The 23,838-nt window shown below is 37.7% G+C and overlaps 1 protein-coding gene across 1 annotated transcript in view; it reads left to right on the top strand.

Annotated features, from left to right (window-relative positions):
- Positions 1-22,245: 22,245 nt before the first annotated feature.
- LOC136157210 (zinc finger protein 154-like) overlaps positions 22,246-23,838 on the top strand; it is an 83,643-nt gene continuing 82,050 nt past the window's right edge. The window contains 1 exon segment of the mRNA XM_065919201.1: positions 22,246-22,505. Within this exon segment, the coding sequence (XP_065775273.1) occupies positions 22,246-22,505 (260 nt within the window).

Here is a 23,838-nt window from a genome sequence, read left to right as displayed (position 1 = left end):
ATCAAAATGTAATAAAAAATCTTCCAACAAACAAAAGTCTAGGACCAGATGGCTTCACAGGCAAATTCTACCAAAAATTTAGAGAAGAGCTAACACCTATCCTACTTAAACTCCTCCAGAAAATTGCAGAGGAAGGTAAACTTCCAAACTCATTCTATTCTGCCACCATCACCCTAATACAAAAACCAGACAAAGATGCCACAAAAAATAAAACTACAGGACCTGATGAACATAGATGCAAAAATCCCCAACAAAATTCTAGCAGACAGAATCCAACAATATATTAAAAAGATCATGCATCATGACCAAGTGGACTTTATCCCAGGGATGCAAGGATTCTTTAATATTCACAAATCAATCAATGTGATACACCACATTAACAAATTGAAATAAAAAGCATATGATTATCTCAATAGATGCAGAGAAAACCTTTGACAAATTCCATACCCATTTATGAAAAAAACCCTTCAGAAAGAAGGCATAAAAGGAGCATACCTCAATGGCTGCTATCAAAAAGTCTACAAACAATAAATGCTGGAGAGAGTGTGGAGAAAAGGGAACCCTCTCACACTATGGTTGGGAATGCAAACTAGTACAGCCACTATGGAGAACAATGTGGAGACTCCTTAAAAAAACTGGAAATAGAACTGCCATATGACCCAGCAGTCCCACTTCTGGGCATACACACTGTAGAAACCCGAACTGAAAGAAACATGTGTACCCCAATGTTCATTGCAGCACTGTTTATAATAGCTAGGATGTGGAAGCAACCTAGATGTCCAGTGGCAGACAAATGGATAAGAAAGGTTGGTACATATACACAATGGAATATTACTCAGCTATTAAAAAGAATGCATTTGAATCAGTTCTAATGAGGTGGATGCAACTGGAGCCTATTATGCAGAGCAAAGTAAGCCAGAAAGTAAAACACCAATACAGTATAGTAACACATATATATGGAATTTAGAAAGATGGTAACGATGGCCCTATATGTGAGACAGCAAAAGAGACACACATGTAAAGAACAAACTTTTGGACTCTGTGGGAGAAGGCGAGGGTGGGATGATTTGAGAGAATGGCATTGAAATATGTATATTATGATATGTGAAATAGATGACCTGTCCAAGTTCAATGCATGAAACAGGGCACTTAAAGTTGGTGCACTGGGACAAATCAGAAGAATGGGGTGGGGAGGGAGGTGAGAGGGGGTTTTGGGGATGGGGGACACATGTACAGTCATTGGCTATTTCATGTCAATGTATGTTAAAAACCGCCACAATATTGTAAAGTAATCAGCCTCCAATTAAAATAAATTAATTAAAGAAAAGAAAGCCACAAAATAATACACAAAACACAAAAGACAATCCATATATTTTAAGATAAATCTTAGAAATAATAAAAAGTATTTTAAAAGGTATATAACTCTGAAGAGATACTAATTATAAGAACAAAATATATATATTGAACATTTATAACTTTCTTAAAACATACTGACAAAGACTCCCTCCTTGACAAAATTAGAGGCATTCTTTTAATAAGAATGATCCTACACTGACATAATAATCAAAGTCTATCGTCTAAAGATTCACTCTTGCGTAATACTCTATGGATTTTAACAAAAATATAATGATATACTCTCTCATTAATATAGCATACAGAGTATTTGGCAGACCTAAAATCCTCTGTGCTCTGTTTATGTATCTTCTCTACCCTCTGCAACCTCTGATCTTATTATTGTTATCATAGTTCTGCCATTTCCAAAATGTCATATACTTGGATTCAAAGTATATAGCGTTTTCAAATTGGCTTCATTTTGTAATACGCATTTAAGATTCTTCCATGTCTTCTCATGGCTTCATTTCATTTTAGTGTCAAATATATTCCATTGTTTGAATGTTCCACTATTTTTTTAGCCAATTCACCTACTTATAGAACATCTGATTCCAAGTTTTATAAATTATGAATAAAGTTGCTATAAACATCCATTTGTAGAGTTTATGAGGATAAGTGTTCAACTCCTTTGGGTAAATACCAAGAAGTGTGATTATTCTATCATATGGTAAGAAACTATTCTGTAAGAAACTTCCAAAACTGTCTTCCAATGTGACTGTACCATCTTGCATTCTCATCAGCAATGAATAAGAGTTCTTGTTGCTCTATATCCATGTTGCAACACTAGTAGGTATCTAATGGTATCTTGTTTTAATTTGCATTTCCCTGATGTGAAACATTTTTTCATATCCTTATTTCCCATATGTATATTTTATTTGAGGTATATATATATAGCAGCTTCAAGCTTTGGTTGCATCAAACACAGCAATTACTGATCAAGAACCTTCAAATAAATATGCAACTAGAACTGCTCATCTTGAGCATGGTAGGATCAGATCCACAAATTCATGACTTTGGGCCCCAATAGTCATGTACAGACATGAGAGTTGGACCACAAAAAAGGCTGAGTGCAGAAAAGCTGATGCTTTTGAACTGTGGTGCTGGAGAAGACTTCTGAGAGTCCCTTGGAATCAGTCAATCCTAAGGAAATCAACCCTGAATATTCATTGGAAGAACTGATGCTGAAGCTCCAATACTTTGGCCACGTTATGCAAAGAGCCAACTCATTGGAAAACACTCTGATGCTGGGAAAGATTGAAGGCAGGAGGAGAATAGGATGACAGAGCATAAGATGGTTGAATCACACCACCAAGCCAATGGGCTTGAGTTTGGGCAAGCTCTGGAAGATGGTGAAGAACAAGGAAGCCTGGCCTGCTGCAGTCCATAGGGTTGCAAAGAGTCAGACATGACTTAGCAACTGAACAACAACAAGGCACAACCACAATCCATCATGTGATGGAAATAGTACATTAGAAACTCATTCAAAAAGGTTTAAAAGGCACTGATGAGAACACAAACAGGTGTCACCTCTCCTATTGCACAGACATTTCTTCCCTAGTTCACATTTAAGTCCTTTTTGCAGGATTACAACCAGATGGTGATGAAGAAGTAAACCTGGTTTACAGAAAGGTAAGTTCTGTAGAATGATGTGAGCAAAAAATGGTTGTTACTATACTGCTACTGCTAAGTCACTTCAGTCATGTTTGACTCTGTGCGACCCTGTAGATGGCAGCCCACCAGGCTCCCCAGTCCCTGGGATCCTTCAGGCAAGAATACTGGAGTGGGTTGCCATTACCTTCTCCAATGCATGAAAGTGAAAAATGAAGTCGCTCAGTCGTGTCCGACTCTTAGTGACCCCATGGACTGCAGCCTACAAGGCTCCTCCATCCATGGGATTTTCCAGGCAAGGGTACTGGAGTGGGTTGCCATTGCCTTCTCCGGTTGTTACTATAAAACAGCCCAAATCAGAGGTGTCCCTTAGAGAAGGACGTAACAGGAAAATTCTCTTTACATGATGCAAATGGAAAAATGGTTTGAGAAAAAGAAAAATATACACTGACTCTTGGGCAGGGGTAAATTGCTTTGCCTCAATTGACCAGGGTCTGAAAGAACAAGATTGTAAGATTGGAAACAAGGAAGACAGAGTAGACATGTACATGGAGCCATGGGAGTGGGTGGAAAATGAGTGGATCTTTATACTTCCCATCAATGTCCACCAGAAAGTGTTCCCCACGGTGGAGCCACTGAACAACCACATGGATAGAATGACTTGAGTATAAAAGGTCATCCAACCTCTACCTTCAGTCAGCTTCAAACTTAGGTATTGTACCTATAAATGGTGTAACATTTGGAGGGCACAATTGGAGTCCATGATGTCAAGCGGTGCTGAAAGTTGGAAAAGAAATTTAGAACAGCTGATAGAATATGGAGATCATGGCTATTAAAATTCATTCTCAGAATCTACTGTCTTTCATATTACAAGCCATTTTTCTGGAACTTTAACAAGCCATTAATAGGAAACCTCTCAGAGAGAAATCAAGTGGACTTAGCAGGGGTCATCAATGGATCTGAGTAGTAGAAAGTGTGGGCTGTAGCAGATGCTATAGGTACTTGGCTTCTGGCCCCTCAGCACACATCTTCAATGCTGAAGGCTTGGCTGAAAACACCTGAACACAACTCTGACTGAAGTTTTTTTCTTTTTCTTTTTTTCTAGTTTTCAGGAAAAAGCTGCCCTTGAGCACAGGGGAAACCGTTAGTGCCAGAGATCTAATTCTGAAACTGGGTTTCAACTTTAAAAAGATGGTAAACTGGTTGATCAAAACTCCAGTGTCTTCATCACTCCAAGACATGAGCTCTCTTTTCCCCAGAATTCTCAGTGGTATTGAGCTCCAGTTACTCAAAGTGATACCTGACTTGACAAGTACTGCCCTTCCCTTTCCTTCTTGGGATCACTTACCAAATAAACCACTGTAATAATTTCCTCATCTCAACATCTTGGAGAATCTAACCCAAGGCACACACTTATGAACAATGTATCCTTTGCAACTTGAGAAAACATCCATTTAAAATTGTTTACAAATAACTCAGTTTCATACCTGGGTAATTCACCTATGTCCTAATTTTCCCAACTAGATTCTTTTTCTACTACTCCCCTATCAGTGACATCAAAATATGGAAGACTTGAAGTTCAAAGTAACAGTTCAAGAATGACCAAAATCACCATAGTGTGGTCAAACCTGCTGCAAGAAGAATAAAAATCATAAATATTTACATGAATATTTTTCAATTTTTCATCTTTCAAGGATTGATGTTTATGTTCAAAAAGGCCACAAGGGCTTCAAAATACTTCCTCACTCTATTGTCATGCTTAGTCATGTCTGACTCTTTGCCACCCCATGGACTTTAGCCTGCCAGCCTCCTCTGTCCTTGGAATTTTCCAGATAAGAATACTGGAGTGAGTTGCCATTCTTTTCTCCAGGGGATCTTCCTACCCAGGGGTTGAACCTGAGTCTCCAACATTGCAGGTGGATTCTTTACCTCTGAGCCACCAGGGAAGCCCTCCCTACTCTATAGCTATGTTCAGTTATAAAGTGTAGTTACTCAGTCATGTCCGACTCTTTGTGATCCCATGAATTGTAGCTCGCCAGGCTCCTCTCTTCCTGGGCTTCTCCAGGGAAGAATACTGGAGTGGATTGCCTTGCCCTTCTCCAGTTATAAGGTAATATAATTTGACTTTCTGCATGTATACAGGAATGGCTACTTGAACGTATGTATATTTACATGAAAGCTAAAAAACATTTTTTTTAAAAAAAATTGGGGGTACAGTTGCTTCACAATGTTGCTTTAGTTTCTTCTGTACAGCAAAGTAAATCAGGCACATGTACACGTATCTCCCCCCTTCCTTGGATTTCTTTTCCATTTAGGTCACCACAGGTCATTGAGTAGAGTTCCTTGTGCTATGCAGTTTGTTCTCATTACTCCTCTTGGTATTGGTATAAGATGTATGCTGAATACAAAAAGTATTCATAGGAGTTAAAATTTTCTGATCTAGTCTTCCAAACAGCATTTTAAACTCTAGAAAAATTTTCTCTTAAAAAATTTTTAAGAGAACTTCTTTTGTATTCACATGTGAGTGGCTCTTCAAGTCAGTACTTTTTAATGTGCATTTGCCCTATATAAAATGAGAAATTTACTTTACGTAGCAGTAATTAAAATGTTGAACATGTTTGTGAAACTCCTGTTTTTCATGATTTTGTGCAAAACTGGGGCTGTAATTAATTTTAGAATTGCAAAGATAAATGTCACTGTCCATTAAAACTTATAAAACCCTACCAGCTTGACAGAAACCAAGTCACCAGGGACTGGAAGTGAAGTGCTGATAACTTTCACAGAAAAGGTTTGAGAAAAGTTATGAGCTATTAATTTTACATATTTTACTAAGCAAATAGAAGTACTAATAGAGAAGAGTAAAAGTCATTGATCTTTTTGAGAGGGCAACAGGAAGGAAGGCCAGGGGTCTTCAAATGGAGGAAATAGGCTGCAAGTGTCAGACATTTTTAATCTCTCTTAAGCGGCAGGAGGAAACAAACTAGCGATACTTTTTTCCTTCTCTATACAAATTTCAAGGAGGTTTCTCTTAAAATACTGTGTTGCCATAATGACATCTGGTTTCACTTGAAGTTAACTATTCTCAAACCTTGAGTTAACCAATGCATTTTTCTTATGAGAATGTTTGTCTTAAGCTATGTTAATGTACTATGCATTTACCCCAGACTCTGTCTTCAAGTCAGTTCCGCCTAATGACTCAGAACCTACTTGACAAACCAGTATGTTATATTCAGATATTGTTCCCCGAATCTATGTAAATGAAACTATTTGTATGGTAATCTGCCCTTCTACAAGATTCAAGTCAATCATTTTATGGCCCCGGATGAATCATCTGGTGCCAAGATTATCCCAAAATGCATCTTAGGGATGAGGGGCCTGGTGCCATTCTGAGTTTTAAGACATTCCTTTCTTTTCATTAACAGACATCCAGCTGAAGACTAGCAGGGGGGTACTCTTTCTGCCCCCTTCTGATGCCTATGTCAGAAGCTTTCTCTATCTCCTTTATACTTTAATAAAACTTTATTACACAAAAGCTCTGAGTGATCCAGCATCACCTCTGGCCCCGGATTGAATTCTTCTCTGGAGGCCAAGAATCCCAGCATCTTTTCGTTCAGCAACAACCTTTTATTTTCAGCATAAGTTAGATTTTGTTAATGAAACCAGGCAAGTTCTTTGAAAAGGTAAAAAGCTTGAAATGTATATCCATCAAGTAATTCTTACATGTTCAAAATTAAAATCACTTTCTACTAACCACAGGGAGATAATTTTTCTATTGAAATAAAACATTAGCATGATAGTATTGGAAAATTTTATTTCAGATCATTTTCTGTTTGAATTTGAAAATCTGTTGTTTTTTAATGTGGAATCTATCTTGGGGATTTAAATTACATTTTTCTTTCCTATTTTCTTGTTTCTGCATTCATTTTCCACGGATTTTTCTTGCAATGGAAGGTCCGGTGGGGTCTGGCTCTTCAAATGGGTGACGTGGATTTTTACCCTCATTGACACCTACTATCTTTTCTCCATCAATCCCCACCTAATTTCATTTTCTTCTTGTAAATTATACATTTCATGATTTATAACCTCAACTACTCCCATGTCACTATTATAACTTTCTTCCATCATTGTTCCAATGACACCAGCACCTGGCAAGAAGACATCTGAGGAGAATTTAGACAGCTTACAGACTGTATCTGACAATCTGGGATTGTATCAATATCTTACATGACTTGAAAGTCTTAACATTACATTATCCATTTTTCCAAAATTTCAAGGAGCTATTTTAAACTCCCGCGTTATTGTCAAATACATCTCTGCCATCTCTATTATCATATTCAGTAGATGATTCTACATAGAACTTCACACACACACACAAAAAACAGCATTTCCATGGTAGCATTTCCATGAACTATTGAACTGTTTAACTGTACAAACTCTTCCTTTATCTTCAGTGATTCTCCTTACTTTTATTTATCAGTTTTATTTTTTTTCCTTTATCATTATTCTCTTTTTTAAGCATATCTGGTTACTAAAACCAGTTCAATGCCTAGGATTCTTTATTTTTAATATTTATTTATTTAGCCAGTTTTGGCTGTGTCAGATCTTAGTTGCAGCATGTGGGATCTTTCATTGTGGTGTGTGGGCTTTTCTCTAGTTGTGACGCACAGGCTCCAGAGCATGTGGGCATGTAGTTGTGTCACTTGGGTTCTCTAGCTGTGGTGTGCAGGCTGAGTAGTTGTGGCATGGGGGCTTAGCTGTCCTGTGGCATGAGGGATCTTCCTAGACCAGGGATCGGACCTGTGTCCCCTGTCCTGGAAGGTGGATTCTTAACCACCGTACCACCAGGGAAGTTCCATTTATCATTATTTTCATTCATCAGTTTTGTTTATTATCATTATGACTCTGGCTTTGTCACTGAGTCTTCTTTATTATCTTTTTGATTGTGCTGTCCCTTTCCTTTGTCAATCTAAACCTACCCTGCTGGCAAACTTCTTTCATTCTAAGGCTTTGTCACTTCTGGACTTAAAAACACATTTGTCTCTCCCAGACTGCAGCTGTCAGTCTTCCAGACCTGCAGCAGGTCTTTGTTGCTTGATTAACAATCAACTCAAACAACAACTGAAAGACACAGTTGGTACTGGATTCTCTTAGAAGAATGAAATGATGGGAATCACAGCATATCTGCATGTCATTTATGGGAGCCATCGCAACAGTCCCACAGTAATGCAAGGACTATTGTCTCTGAACGAATCCTTTGTAACTTTACACCTGGTTCAGTTTACTAGTTGTATGTCCTAGGGGGTTATTCACTTTGTCTAAGTTCCATCATTAGAAACATCAAGGTAAAATCATACTTCACGTGGGAGAGTTTTCCCAGGAACTAAATGAGGTAAGATCATGTAGAAGAGCCTTAGTAAGTGTATGTGTGTGCTCAGTCCCTGAATCATGGCCAACTCTTCATGACACCATGGACTGTAGCCCATCAAACTCCTTTGTCATGGGATTTTTCTTGGCCAGAATACTTCAGTGGTTTGCCATTTCCTTCTCCAGTGGATCTTTCCTACCCAGGGATTGAATCCATGTCTCCCACATTGGCGGGCAGATTCTTTACCACCTGGGAAGTAAGCATACAACAGGCATTGTTAAAATTATTGGGCTGTACTACTTACAATGAACTTTTCACTATTTTGCCTTTACTCATGCTAAATCCTTTCCTCTAGGTCTATGTGAAAGGTTGCTTTCTCTGTAGCTTTTCCTGATGGCCTCTTCAATTTTATTTTGACAGTTCATAACCACATCCTGACTCTATCATTTTTTTAACTGTTTTGTTTATTTTTAATATGCATACACTCACTCAAAATGACTAGCTCCTAAAGGTTTTTGTGGACTTTAGAAGCTAGTGGCTTTTAAGTGAGTGTTTGCATATAAAAAAGAAACATGTATGATAATAGTTTATACATTGTATATGAAAGGAACTAAATAAATATTTCCAAATAAGCTAACTTTAACTCAAGAATCCCTTTTCAAAGCTGTGTCAAATGAAAAAATAAGTAGAGAGAAAACTATTGATTTTGAGAAATATAATAGAATCTGTACAGAGTAAACATTTAGAACCTGCCTGTAATGCAGGAGAGCCGGGTTTGATCCCTGGGTTAGGAAGATTCCCTGAAGGAGGCATGACCCACTTCAGTATTCTTGCCTGGAGAATTCCATGGACAGAGGAGCCCAGCTGGCTTCAGTCCATGGGATGGCAAAGTCAGACACAACTGAGTGACTGACACTTTCACTTTCATAGAACTGTTAGTTACTTGGAGGGCAAATGACCAATTCATAGGCACAACATGAAATTTTTAAAAGTATATAATATTTTGTATATAGAATGTTCTTATAATGAAGTCTTGTTCGAACTTAAAAAAAAAAAAAGTGTCTATTATGGCAACCACTAGCCGAACGTGGCTCTTGAGAACTTGAAATATCACTAGCAGCCCAAATTGAAGTATTCTATGAATGTAAAATAGACCATGAAGTTAGAAGATATATCAGGAATATAAAATATCTCATTAATAAAATTTTGTATTGATTATATATTCAAACTATGTTTTAAATACACTGAATTAAATATTATGCAATTAAGATTAATTTCAATTTGTCCCTTTTCCTTTACACCATGTTACCAGTAGAAAATATATCATTTCATACACAGTTTGCATTATATTACTATTGGGAAGTCTAAAAACAGCGAATCAGAAGTAAAGAGGAAATTGAGTTGATTTCCAGTAGTACAGGAATGTAAAAGGATTTAATTGTAAATATGGTATAAAAAAGAATTCAGACTTGTGCCCTCTTATTCATTAATTTTTTAAAACGTTTGAAGTGTCTATTAATCTTCTGTTTGTTAATTGATTTGGACTCTATTTTATTATCAAATTGCACATTTAAAAAGTTGGTTTCTTCGTCTTCATTTTCCAGTTTTTTTTGTTTCTTCGTGCCATCAAGTAAACAAAATATGGGTTGTGTTCTGTAGGAAAGTAAACTGTTCTAAACTATTTTGCTAGTGTAGTGTCTTAACGGTTCACACACTGTAAGCATTGAAAGTGAAAAAGTGAAAGTATTACTTGCTCAGTCATGTCCTACTCTTTGTGATTCCATAGACTGTAGCTCACCAGGCCCCTCTGTCTATGCTATTCTCCATGAAAGAATACTGGAGTGGTTAGCCATTCCCTTCTCCAAGGGATCTTCCCCATCCAGGGATCAAACCCAGGTCTTCCACATTGCAGGCAGATTCTTTACCATCTGAGCCACCAGGGAAGCCCTATATATTAACAAAAAAAACTTACAACACATTTGTTCACATTACCCTAGCAAAAATTATGGACTTCCCTGATAGCTCAATTGGTGAAGAATCCACCTGCAATGCAGGAGACCCCGGTTGGATCTCTGGGTTGGGAAGATGTCCTGGAGAGGGGAAAGTCTACCCATTCCAGTATTTTGGCCTGGAGAATTGCAAAATGTTAGACACAAATGATCAACTTTATTTTCAGTTTCACTTTAGGAAAAATTAGTTGAATTGTAACTGAGTTGTAAATGAGATGGTTGGATGGCATCACTGACTCAATGGACATGAGTTTGAGCAAGCTCCAGGATATGGTGAAGCACAGGGAAGATTGGTGTGCTGCAGTCCATGGGTTTGCAAGAGTTGGACACGACTGAGTGACTTTCTGTTCTCTAAGTATCACTAATTTAGGAAAATTTGAAACTCGTTTGAAAATATCATCAACAGTTTAACATGATTTTCTCTATATGTTGGAACTTGAGATCAGATATCACTATGCCATTTTAACTTTATTTTTGTTTACTATTCTTCTTTTTGGTACTGTTTTGTTGTTGTTCAGTCACTCAGTCATGTCCGACTCTGCAACCCCATGGGCTATACAGTCCATGGAATTCTCCAGGCCTGAATAGTTAAGAGTGGGTAGCCTTTCCCCTTTTCAGGGAATGTTTCCAACCCAGGGATTGAACCTGGGTCTCCCACATTGAAGGCATATTCTTTACCAGCTAAGCTACCAGAAAAGCCCTAGTGATACCTAAGAATATTGTCCTTTTTTTTTTTTTTTTCAATTACAGATGACTTCTCCTGCAAGGTGAATTCATATGCTTGGTTTTCAGAATTTTTAAATTACTTTAATAGAGATGATAACTGAAAAAAATGCTACAAAAATTTCAAACAAAAATCTCAGCTATGAAAAATCAGATAAATGCATGTATTTTTAGGTATATAATACCTGTACCATAAAATGTATCCATTTCCAATGTATACACTCATGTAACTGCCATAAAAAATGCAAAATATTACCATCACTTTAAAAAGTTTTTCTGTCCCCTTGAAGCCACTTTCCCTAAGTGCATGGTGTAGATAGCCAACACATTACTTTCTGCCGTTATAAATTCTACATCCTCTAGAATTTCACATAATGGTTACTTATGGAATAAAAAAGAGAAAAAAATCCAAAAGAATCTACAGAACAAGTCAAATCATAGAATAATGAATTTTTTTTTTTTTTTTTTTTTTTTTGAGTCACTGCTCTAGTGTTCTTTCCCTTGCTGGGAGTCATAGTCCACCTCATCTCCCTTGTATGCTCTCCAACACTGTGCTGATCTCTGGACATGTTTTGGGGCAGCTCAGATTCTAACCTGGTCCTACTCCTGTGTGTTCTTGCCTCCAATGTCCACAGCTATCAGAACTAGTGGGTTTTCTTTTGTGGGAGCTCTCAATGTCCTTTTATATATTCAATAGACAGTCTGCCTAGTAGATCATATGGATTGAATCTGCACCTTGTACAGCTGGTGGGAAAGTTTTGGGTCTTCTTTCTTAGCCACATTGCCCCTGGGTTTCAATTGTGGTTTTATTTCCACCTCCACATGTGGGTTGTCTACTGGGGTTTGCTCCTGAGTCTGCCCTAGAGGACTTGGGTTTACCCCTATGAGGACCAGGTGTGGAGGTGGTGCAGTTGCTTGGGTTTCAGGGCTTCTGGCAGCACCAGGTGCTCAGGGGAGTTGACAGCTAGGACAGCAGGAAATATAGTGCTCTTGAAGGGTATGACAACCAGTATTGGCAAATAGACTCCCTTATTCTTGCCTGGAGAAAATCCCTTACAGAGAAGCCTGGCAGACCACAGTCTACAGGGTTGAAAATAGTTGGACAGGGCTGAAGCAACTCTGTATGCATAGATGCAAGATTATTATTATTATTATTATTATTGCCTATGGCAGCTCTGCCTCAGTAAGAGTTGAGTGTGAAGGTGTCACGGCTACTTGGCTTGCAGGGATCCTGGTGGCACAAAGTGTGCAGGGACACAGACTGCCTCTTCCCCATGAGTTATGACCCCAGCAGAGTCTTTTTCTTTCGATCCTCTTGTAGCTGGCGATCAGAAGGCTTCTTTGGCCAGTCTTTCCTTGTAGCTCCGCCCATTCAGGCACTTAGAGGGCTCCTTGCCTAGGGTCCTTCTCTGTTGTTTGGCATGTCAGGCACATAGAGGGGACCCCCTGGCTGGGGTCCTACTGTAGACTGGCACTTCAGGCACTTAAAGGAGCACCCTGGGTGGGGTCCTGCTCTGTAGTTCAGTGCATCAGGTGTTTGATGGGCCAGCCTCTCTGTTGTTCAGCTCCCCGTGCTGATGTGTGGGGGCAGAGAGGCTATGGTATTGGCTCCACCCCCTACGCATGACTCAGCAGTATCGCCTTGCTTCCATGGCTGCCCAGTTTTCCTCCACTGACATATCACACCATAATCTCCTCCCTCACATCCCCTTGATTCATCTCTCTGCAGTCAAAAGCAGCCCTCATCCTGGGATTGCTCCACGATCCCTAAACTCTAGCTCCCAGCTGCTGCGCCTTCCAGGGGACCTGCATACCTGTCTGGGGCATGTATGAGAGCTGCAAGGACTGTCTGATTCTCATTCCATTTAGGCTGCCACAGATCAGTTGTTTTATTCTCAGTCTTAAAAGTTTCTCCTCTGATTCAGACAATTGACTGATGTGGGGATCAGACCCTGCTTCAGTTCCACTACCCACCAAGGGCAGGCCCAGTCCTACTAACACTCCTGTTTTTTCCCCTAGTTCCTTCATCCTACCGAGTTTTACATGGTTCTATATGTTCTTTTCCACTGGTCAGATACTCCTGTCCGCTCTCAGCTGGTGTTCTGCATGCATTTCTGTGTCTAAAGGTATATTCCTGATGTATCCATGGAGAGAGATGTACACCACGTCCACCTACTCCTCTGCCATCTTGTTCTCACATAATTTGTTTCTTATAGTCCTTATTTTAGACATAATAACAAATTTTATATTTTTGAATTTTAGTCATTCTAATAGGTGAGTATCTTACACATCTATTATAAATTAAAAGTTAAATTTTTATTTCTGAAATCACTTATTATGTAGTTATTTTCTTTTGAGTTCCAGGCTGATTGTAATTTTTTTTTTCTTCCACTGGGAACAAGTGAAACAACTAAAAATGAGATCAATAGGTGCCAGTTCACAGTTCACGGGAGGTGAGCAGCACTCCAAGCTGAATCCTGTTTCTACTGAGGGAGAGCTAACTAGAGAACAGTAAGCATTTCGATGGGAGTTGGAAAATGAAAAAAATATAGTGTGGCTTCTATAATGTCCTTGAATATCTGAAACATTTAATAAAGCAATATTTTTATTTATATCAGCATATGAATGTTAGAGATATCAATTTATTTTCTTAGGCCACAAATCACATGGCTTAAGAAACCACTGGAGAAAATCTAAACAGACATTTATCCAAAGACATACAGATAGCCAAAAAGCACATGAAAAGATGTTCAATATCACTAATTAATAGAGAAATACAAATCAAAACTACAATGATGTATCACCTCACACCAGTCAGAATGGCCATCACCAAAAATTCTACCAAAAAATAAATAAATAAATAAATAAATAAAATGCTGGAGAGGATTGGAAAAAAAGGGCCCCTCTTACACTTTTGGTAGGAATGCAAATTGGCACAGCCACTATGGAGAATATTATAAAGGTTCCTTAAAGAACAAAAAATAGAGCTACAGTATGATCCTGCAACCCCACTTCTGGGCATATATCTGAAGAAAACCATAATTTGAAAAGATACATACATTTCAATGCTTAATGAAGCAGTATTTATAATAGCCAAGACATGGAACCTAAATGTTCACTGACAGATGAATGTATAAAGATGTCATATGTGTGTGTGTGTGTGTGTGTGTGTGTGTATACACAATAGAGTATTACTCAGCCATAAAAAAAGAATTTCCCACAACACAGATGGGCCTAGAGATTGTCAAACTAAGTGACGTAAGTCAGACAGGGAAAGACAAATATATTGATCCACTACTCATCTATCTTAAGCTATCTTGTGCTTGCTCTGCTAAAAGTGAAGTCATTTAATGTTTCCAAATCTTTCCCCAATTTTCACCAAATGAAATGGACCATAAATGGACCATAAATACTAAAAAATGATTGATGAATGAATGCATATGACATACAAGATTGAAAGGATTTCACAAATTTTGGTTCAAAATCTTCCTACATAATATGAGGTATGAGAACCTGGATAATTTTGAGGTAATAACATCATGAGTACTACATGGGTTTATGGGCTTCCTGGTGACTCAGTGGCAAAGAATCCACCTGCAATGCAGGAGAGCAGGAGACATGGATTTGATCCCTGGGTCAGGAAGTTTCCCTGGAGGAGGGCATGGCAACCCACTCCAGTTTTCTTGTTTGCAGAATTTCGTGAACAGAGGAGACTGAAAGTCTATGGTCCATGGGGTGACAAAGTGTCAGGCATGACTGAAGCGAACTTAGCATGGCACAGAACATGAGTTTACAGTGCAGACATGAAGAAAACCTTACCTATGTTTAAAAAAACTTTGATTAATTTTATATTAATTTTTTGATTAATTATTTTTTTTTATTTTGGGGAGTATGGGCAATTAACAGTTATGTAAAACATTGTCTGTTTTACTTTGAATAAAACTCTAAGAGGCTGAATGCTGGGAAAAAAACATTGCTCCTCTGACTGAGCAACCTCGTTCTTCCTTTGAAGATATATAGATACCTTGTATAGGCAGAAAAAATGGTTATCTTGGAACTGAAGGAAAGAATCTAGGAAGATCAGCAAGCGTAATTTGATGCTAATTTGTGGTATGAGATTCTTAGAAGTTTTAGACAAACAATGGAAGGCACAATATGATTGAAAGCCCTTATTTTCTCCTCTTTAGTATCTGAAGGTCTTTGAATTGCATAGGAATCCAGATAAATTTGGAGCTAGGTAAAGATTTGATCTTGGAGTCCACAATGCTCAGCCATAATTTACTGCTTCTGAATTGAAAACCCTCCCTCCATGTAGGGACAGTGTGTGTGTGTGTGTGTGTGTGTGTGTGTGTGTGTGTGTGTGTGTGTGTGTGTGTGTATGCGCACACGGACAACTCAGGAAGACCCTTATTCTGCTATGAGTATAATCCTACTCTCATGAATTGCCTTCACAATCCCCATTTTCTATTTTAGTGTTAAACTTCACCTCAGAAGCTCTCACAAAGTAATCCTACCAGGTAATCTATAGGAACAATAAATTTCTATTGGTATATTTTCCAAATTTCAAGCTTACTTAGAAATATATATTCATTTTAAAATTTCATTTTTATAACTTTTTCTCCATTATTAAGTTAAAATAAATATTTGCATATTCTTCCTGTAATTTTCTGGGTCCTGGTTTCTGAATTTGGGAATAATTGCCCCACAAAGAATACAGTGATGGTGATACTCTGTCCAAAAATGATATTCAGAAGCAACTTTTGCATCATTAAAGTGACAGATTTTGCAGTCTCTACCATAGTAATTATATTTTAACAATTTTGAAGCTAAGTGTCAATCAAGTCCCTTCATTCCTCCAAAGATTTGGCAAGAAGAATGGCTTTTATAAGCAAAGATTCTAGGAATAAGATCTCATCCCTGAATGATATCAATGGAAAATCATCTTTTCCTCCTCTCACTTTTGTGAGAAAAGTGAGGCTCAGAGAATTTAAACTATTTACCAACGATCATAAGAATGGTGGAAGTGGGATTCAAAACCAGGTAACTCTTATTCCAGGGCCATCCACACTGCCTTATGTAAGGTAAGGCAATACTAAATGTAACTTCCCCTTAGCAACTTAAACCAGAAGTTCTACAGTCTCTGTGTGCAGGGAACTATGGTTTTTCATGGCTTTCAGATAAGTTATCTCAGTCCATTCACATACAGTTCAGTCCATTTATTGATCTCTTATTGGTTTCCAGTACTAGCTGCTGGTTATTTAGAGATGAGCTGGAGAAACAGAAGTGCTTTGGAGTGAGGGTAGAGGGATTATTTATTATTTCCCCTGACTCAGAGAGTGTGTCTCTTTCACATGACAGTTTTCCTGTAACCTGGTATAACTTTGAAATTTAGTAAAGCAGAAGTGACAGCCCTGTGACTCACAAGCTCCACTGAGACTGCTCTGGTATGACAACCTTGTCTCAGCTGTCTGTATATAAACTAGGAATTCCTAAAGCTTTCAATATGAAAGTTGCTATGAACTGCTTTGTTTCAAACAAAAGCCATTGAAATGATAATTAGAAAGCATTCTTTTGCCAAACTTTAAATGAATTTTGGGGAAAGTAAACCCATTTACTCTATTTAAAGTTTTTACTGGGAAGGTGTCTCCATTCTTCTTGTGAGAGGAGAATAGACATTTTTGTGAACTACTATAGGACTTGATAAATACATTTTAGAAGTCACTTTAAATCTTAGGATCTGACAGATAAAATTTTATACTGCATATATATACATATTCATTTATTGTCATATAGTTGACATAATATATTATATTTTAATGGAAAACCATAAATACAAATACATTTAAGGAAGAATTTAAAGATATTGGATGCCAGGTATTTATAAAGGGGAAGTAAAAAACATAAAATTATCATTTTAATTATTATCTTTTTTTTTTTCTGAGAATCTCAACCAACCCAAGATAGAAAATACTTATCCCTTTGGGAAAAGAAATAAATGTAATCTTCCTAAGGACGCACTCAATCTTGTTGCTATGCTTTTAATTCTTGTTTTTTCCCCACTACAGAATGTTTCTTTTTGTTTTGTTAATTGAAGTGTGAGTGACTATTGTGTGTGCATGTGTGCAAGTGTGCATGCATGTATAGCAGGGAGCCGTATGTTCTGGAGAATCTCTTGGAGATTTGTTTTTAAATCATGGCATGTTTCTAGGGTTGCTGCTGTTGTTGTTTAGTCATTAAGTCCTATCCAACTCTTTGCAGTCCTGTGGACAGCAGCACATCAGGCTTCCCTGTCCTTTACTATCTCCCATAGTTTCCATGTCCACTGAGTTGGTGATGCTGTCCAACTGTCTCATCCTCTGTCACCCAATTCTCCTGACCTCAATCTTTCCCAGTATCATGGAGTCAAACATTACCCAATTTTGAGTGTGGCAGCAACATGGCCATCTTCTCTCAAATCTACATCTATTCTACTTATGATCTTGCAATGGCATAAGTAAACAATTGTAAAATTCGAAGACACAGGAATCATTTAAAATTTTTTATCATAAATTCTCCAAACTCCTTCTCAGTCCAGTTAACCAAGTAAAGGTCCACTTAGTCTTAATAATATCTCCAAGTATCAAACATTTTCATTTACACTGATATATTTTATGATATATAATCTGCATATAATTTTACCATATCATTTTTTATCACATTGTACATAAAATATGTGCAATATGATATATATATATATAAATGTCTATTTAATATTATATATAAGGGGTTTTTATTTTGCTATATGGGTATTTGCTGTATTAGTATATGAAGCAGAAAAGGAAAGAAGGAAAAATAATTTTTATAATAATTATACTTTAGCATTCACTATTATAAACTGCTATGTATACAAAAGTATCTAACTAATACTTATTTTTTTCTGTACACATGGAAAACACAAACACATTACAACATTATGATAAGCCATAGAAAATGATAATAAAGGCTGCCTTTGTGTAAAATAGTGAGAGGAATTGAGAGAAAACAGTATTAAGAAAAAAATCAAATTTACATACATAACATGTATTTACATAAAAAAATTTGTTTCCTGTTAAATATATTGAATCAAATGCTCTATTTAATCTGAACAACTAATACAAAAGATAATTCAATTAATAGTGAAACAATGACATTTTGGGGAAAGTTAAAGTTGCTGCTTAGATCTAAATTTATAAAAGTAAATGCTTTATTGTAGTAGGGAAGATGGCCGACTAGGAGGTGGATGTAGAGTACATCTCTCTCCATGGATACATCTGGAATACACCTTCAGACACAGAGGTGCATGCAGAACACCAGCTGAGAGCAGACAGAAGTACCCGGCCAGCAGAAAACAATATATAAAACCACACAAAATTTGAGATCAAGCCCTGAGATTTGGGAGTGGGAGCACTGACTCCAAGACCCTAGGCTACCAGAGAACTACCCCTAGGGAGTATCAAATAGCAAGAACTCACACAAAGGAAACCACTTGGACACAAGTCCTGGCATCACTCAACCACCAGTAGCACACTGTGCAGGATGCCTCGTCTAAGCAACAAACAAAACAAAAATACAAACCCAACCTTCAGCAGATAGGATTAACACCTATGGTGTTAATCCTTGCCCATCAGAGGAAAAACAAACAAACAAAAAAAAAAAAAAAAAAAAGCATTACCACAAATCTCACCCTATATGAAGCTTACACAAACCACTGGACCAAACTTAGGAGGGCAGAAGCCAAAAGGAAGAAAGAATTCAGCCTCGAAGCCTGGGAGAAGGAGACCTCAAACACAGTAAGTTAAAAAACAATGTAATGAAAAGGCGGAGAAATACTACACAAATGAAGGAACAAATTAGAAACACAGAAGTTCAAATAAATGAAGATCAAATAGGCAAACTGCCTGGAAAAGAATTCAGAATAATGATAGTAAAGATGATCAGAAACCTTGAAAAAAGAATGGAGAAAATGCAAGGATCAATTAACAATTAACAAAGAAGAATTAAAAAATAAACACACAGAGACAAACAACTGAAATTAAAAATACTCTGGAAGGAATCAATAGCAGAACACCTGAAACAGAAGAACGAATCAGTGAGCGGGAAGATAAAATAATGGAACTAACTTCTGAAGAGCAGAATAAAGTAAACAAAATGAAAAGAACTGAGGGTAGTCTCAGAAACCTCTGGGACAATATCAAATGCACCAACCTTTGAATTATAGGGGTCCCAGAAGAAGAAGGGAAAAAGAAAGAAAATGAGAAAATTTTTGGAGAGATTATAGTTGAAAATGTCCCCAACATGGAAAAGGAAATAGTCAATCAAGTCCAAGAGAAACAGAGTCCCATACAGGATAAATCCAAGGAGAAACACGCCAAGACACATACTAATCAAACTAACAAAGACTAAACACCAAGAAAGAATATTAAAAGCCACAAGGGAAAAGCAACAGGTAACAGACAAGGGAAACCTCATATGTTTAACAGCTGATCTTTCAGCAGAAACTCTGCAGGCCAGAAGGGAATGGCAGGGTATATTTAAAGTACTGAAAGGGAAAAATCTACAACCAAGATCACTGTAGCCAACAAGGATCTCATTCAAAATTGATGGAGAAATAAAAAACTTTTCAGACAAGCAAAAGTTAAAGGAACTCAATACCACCAAACCAGCTCCGCAACAAATGTTAAAGGGACTTATATAGTCAAGAAACACACGAGAAGAGAAAGATCTACAAATCAATCCCAAACAATTAAGAAAATGGCAGTAAGAACATATGTATCAATAATTACTTTAAATGTAAATGGATTAAATGCTCCAACCAAAAGACACAGCCTGACTGAATGGACACAAAAACCAGACCCATATATGTGCTGTCTAGAAGAAACCCATTTCAGACCTAAAGACACATATAGACTGAAAGTGAGAGGATGGAAAAAATACATTCCATGCAAATGGGAAGCGAAAGAAGGCTGAAGTAGCAATCCTCATATCAGAAAAGATAGACCTTAAAATAAAGATTACAGGAGATTAGGAAGTGAGAGAGTCAAATCCTAGGCAGATTGATAAGAAGTCCAGGGGTCCCCACGGAGAGAGGGGTCTGGAATTCTCAAGGAGGAAGAAAGGACAAATTTTTTGTCCCTCTGCATTCCTTAGGATTATGTAGCAATAACGCATCCTGCCTGAGGACAGTCTCTGGAAAAGAGACTCCTGGCTGTCCCTGTTATCTTAAGGTGTGAATTATGGGGGCAGGCCTAGTGAGGTCTTACAGCCTCCAGACATCCTTTTGATTCACTGTAATAACTAATTAGAAGGTATATAACTTCATGGCTAACACTAGCAAGGGGGTACTCTTTCTGCCCCCTTCTGATATCTACCTCAGAAGCGTGCTCTATCTCCTTTATACTTCAATAAAACCTTTTTACACAAAAGCTCTTAGCGACCAAGCCTCGTCTCTGGCCCCGGATTGAATTCTTTTCCTCTGGAGGCCAAGAATCCCAGCGTCTATGCGTGGTTCAGCAGCAACCTTTCAGAAGGACACTACATAATGATCAAAGGAACAATCCAAGAGGAGGACCTAACAATTCTAAATATCTATGAACCCAACATAGGAGTACCTCAATACATAAGACAAACACTAGCAGACATAAAAGGAGATACTGACAGTAACACAATCATAGTAGGAGAGTTTAGCACCACACTCGTACCAATGGACAGATCACCAAGACGCAGGGTTAATAAGGGAACACAAGTCTTAAATGATACATTAGATGAAATGGATCTCATTGATATCCTCGGAACAGTCCATTCAAATGCAGAAGAACACACCTTTTTCTCAAGTGCACATGGAACATTCTCCAGGATAGACCACATCTTGGGTCTCAAATCAAACCTCAGTAAACTTGAGAGAGTTGAAATTGTATCAGACATCTTTTTCAAACACAACACTATAGGCCTGGATATCAATTACAAGAAGGGAAGTGTAGAAAACACAAACACGTGGAGATTAGACAATACCTTTCTAAATAACAAACAGGTTGCTGAAGAAATCAAAAGGGAAATCAAGAAGTTTCTAGAAACAAATGACAATGAAAATATGACAACTCAGGACCTGTGGGATGTGGCAGGGACAGTTCTGGGAGGGAGATTTATAGCAGTGCAATTCTACCTCAAGAAACAACATAAACATTGAATGGACAGCCTGGCTTTGCACCTGGATCAAGTGGGGAAAGGACAGCAACAACAACAACAACAACAACAAACAAAATTAATAGAGGGAGGGAGATCATGAGGATGAGAGCAGAGATAAATGAAAGAGAGATGAAAGAAACAATAAACAATAGTAAGGATTAATGAATGGAGCTAGAGGCTGGTTCTTTGAGAGGATGGACAGAATTGACGGGCCTCTGGTTAGACTCATCGGGAAGAAGGGAGAGGAAACGAAATCAACAGGATTGGAAATGAGGGAGGAGAGGTTGCAACAGAGAATGCAGACATGCGGAGGATTATGGGAGACTATTGTGAACAACTATATGGCAATAAAATGGATAACCTGGAAGAAATGGACAGATTATCCTAGAAAAGTTCAATCTTCCAAGACTGAACCGGGAAGAAATAGAAATTATGAACAACCCACTTAACAAGCACTGAAATTGAAGCTGTGATTAAAAAATCTCCCCAAAAAACAAAAGCCCAGGACCAGATGGCTTCACAGGAGAATTCTATCAAACATTTAGAGAAGAGCTAATGCCTATTCTTCTAAAACTCTTTCAAAAATTTGCAGAGGAAGGAACACTCTCGAACTCATTCTATGAGGCCACCACCACCCTGATACCAAAACCAGACAAAGACAACACAAAAAGAGATAACTATAGTCCAATATCACTGACGAACATAGATGCAAAAATCCTCAACAAAATTTTAGCCAAGAGAATTCAGCAACACCTCAAAAAGCTCATATACCATGATCAAGTTGGGTTCATTCCAAGAATGCAAGGATTCTTCAATATATGCAAAGCAATCAGTGTGATACAGCATATTAAAAAATTGAAAGATAAAAACCATATGATTATCTCAACAGATGCAGAAAAAGCCTTTGACAAAATTCAGCACCCATTTATGATTAAAACTCTTCAAAAAATGGGCATAGAAGAAACCTACCTCAACATAGTAAAGGCCATATATGATAAGCCTACAGTAAACAGTATCCTCAAGGGTGAAAAGCTGAAAGCATTCCCCCTAAGATCAGGAACAAGACAAGGCTGTCCACTTTCACCACTTATTATTCAGCATAGTATGGGAAGTCCTAGCTGCAGCAATCAAAGAAAACCAGAAATAAAAGAAATCCAGATCGGAAAAGAAGAAGTAAAGATGTCACTGTTTGCAAGTGACATGATACTGTACGTAGAGAACCCTAAAGATAGTATCAGAAAATTACTAGAGCTAAGCATTGAATTTAGCAAAGTTGCAGGATACACAATCAATACACAAAAATCACTTGTATTTCTACATACTAACAATGAAAAATCAGAATGAGGAATTAGGGAATCAATTGCACTCACCACTGCAGCAAAAAGAATAAAATATCTAGGAAGAAACTCACCTAAGGAGATAAAAGAACTGCACACAGAAAATTATAAGACACTGATGAAAGAGATCAAAGATGACATAAACGGATGGAGAGATATTCCATGTTCCTGGGCAGGAAGAATCAATCTTTTGAAAATGATAATACTACAAAATGCAATCTACAGATTCAATGAGATCCCTATCAAATTACCAATGGCATTTTTCACCAAACTAGAACAAAAAGTTTCACCATTCATATGGAAACACAAAAGACCCCAAATAGCCAGAATAGTTTTGAGAAAGAAGATTGAAACCAGAGTAATGAACCTTCCCAACTTCAGATTATACTACAAAGCTACAGTCATCAAGACAGTATGGCACTGGCACAAAAAGAGAAATATTTGCCAATGGAACAAGATAGAGATCCCAGAAATAAACCCATGCACCTATGGGTACCTTCATTTGACCAAGGAAGCAAGAATATACAATGGGGCAAAGGCAGCTTCTTCAATAAATGGTGCTGGGAAAACTGGAGAGCTACATGCAAAAGAATGAAATTAGAACACTTCCAAACACCATACAAAAAGATGAACTCAAAATGGACTAAAGACCTAAATGTACCCAGAAACTATAAAACTCTTAGAGGAAAACATAGGGAGAATACTCGGTTACATTAGTCAAAGCAAGATCCTCTATGATCCACCACCTAGAGTAATGGAAATAAAAACAGAAGTAAACAAGTGGGACCTGATTAAACTTAAACGTTTTTGCACAGCAAAGGAAACTAGAAGCAAAGTGAAGAGAAAATCCTCAGTGTGGGAGAAAATAAGAACAAATGAAACAACTGACGAAGGATTAACTTCCAAAATGGACAAGCAGCTCATACAACTCAATACCAGAAAAGTGAAAAACCCAATCAAAAAGTGGGGAAAAGACCTAAACAGACACTTCTCCAAAGAAGACATACAGATGGCGAACAAACACATGTAAAGATGCTCAACATCGCTAATTATTAGAGAAATGTAAATCAGAACTACAATGAGTTATCACCTCACACTGGTCAGAACGGCCACCATCAAATAGTCTACAAACAAATTGCTGGAGAGGGTGTGGAGAAAAGGGAGCACTCTTGCACTGTTGGTGGGAATGTAAATTGATACAGCC

The sequence above is a fragment of the Muntiacus reevesi genome, chromosome 2 (genome assembly GCF_963930625.1).
Source record: "Muntiacus reevesi chromosome 2, mMunRee1.1, whole genome shotgun sequence".
Classification (NCBI taxonomy): domain Eukaryota; kingdom Metazoa; phylum Chordata; class Mammalia; order Artiodactyla; family Cervidae; genus Muntiacus; species Muntiacus reevesi.
The sequence above is the reverse complement of the archived record's forward strand: the minus strand, read 5'-3'. Positions and strand labels throughout refer to the sequence as shown.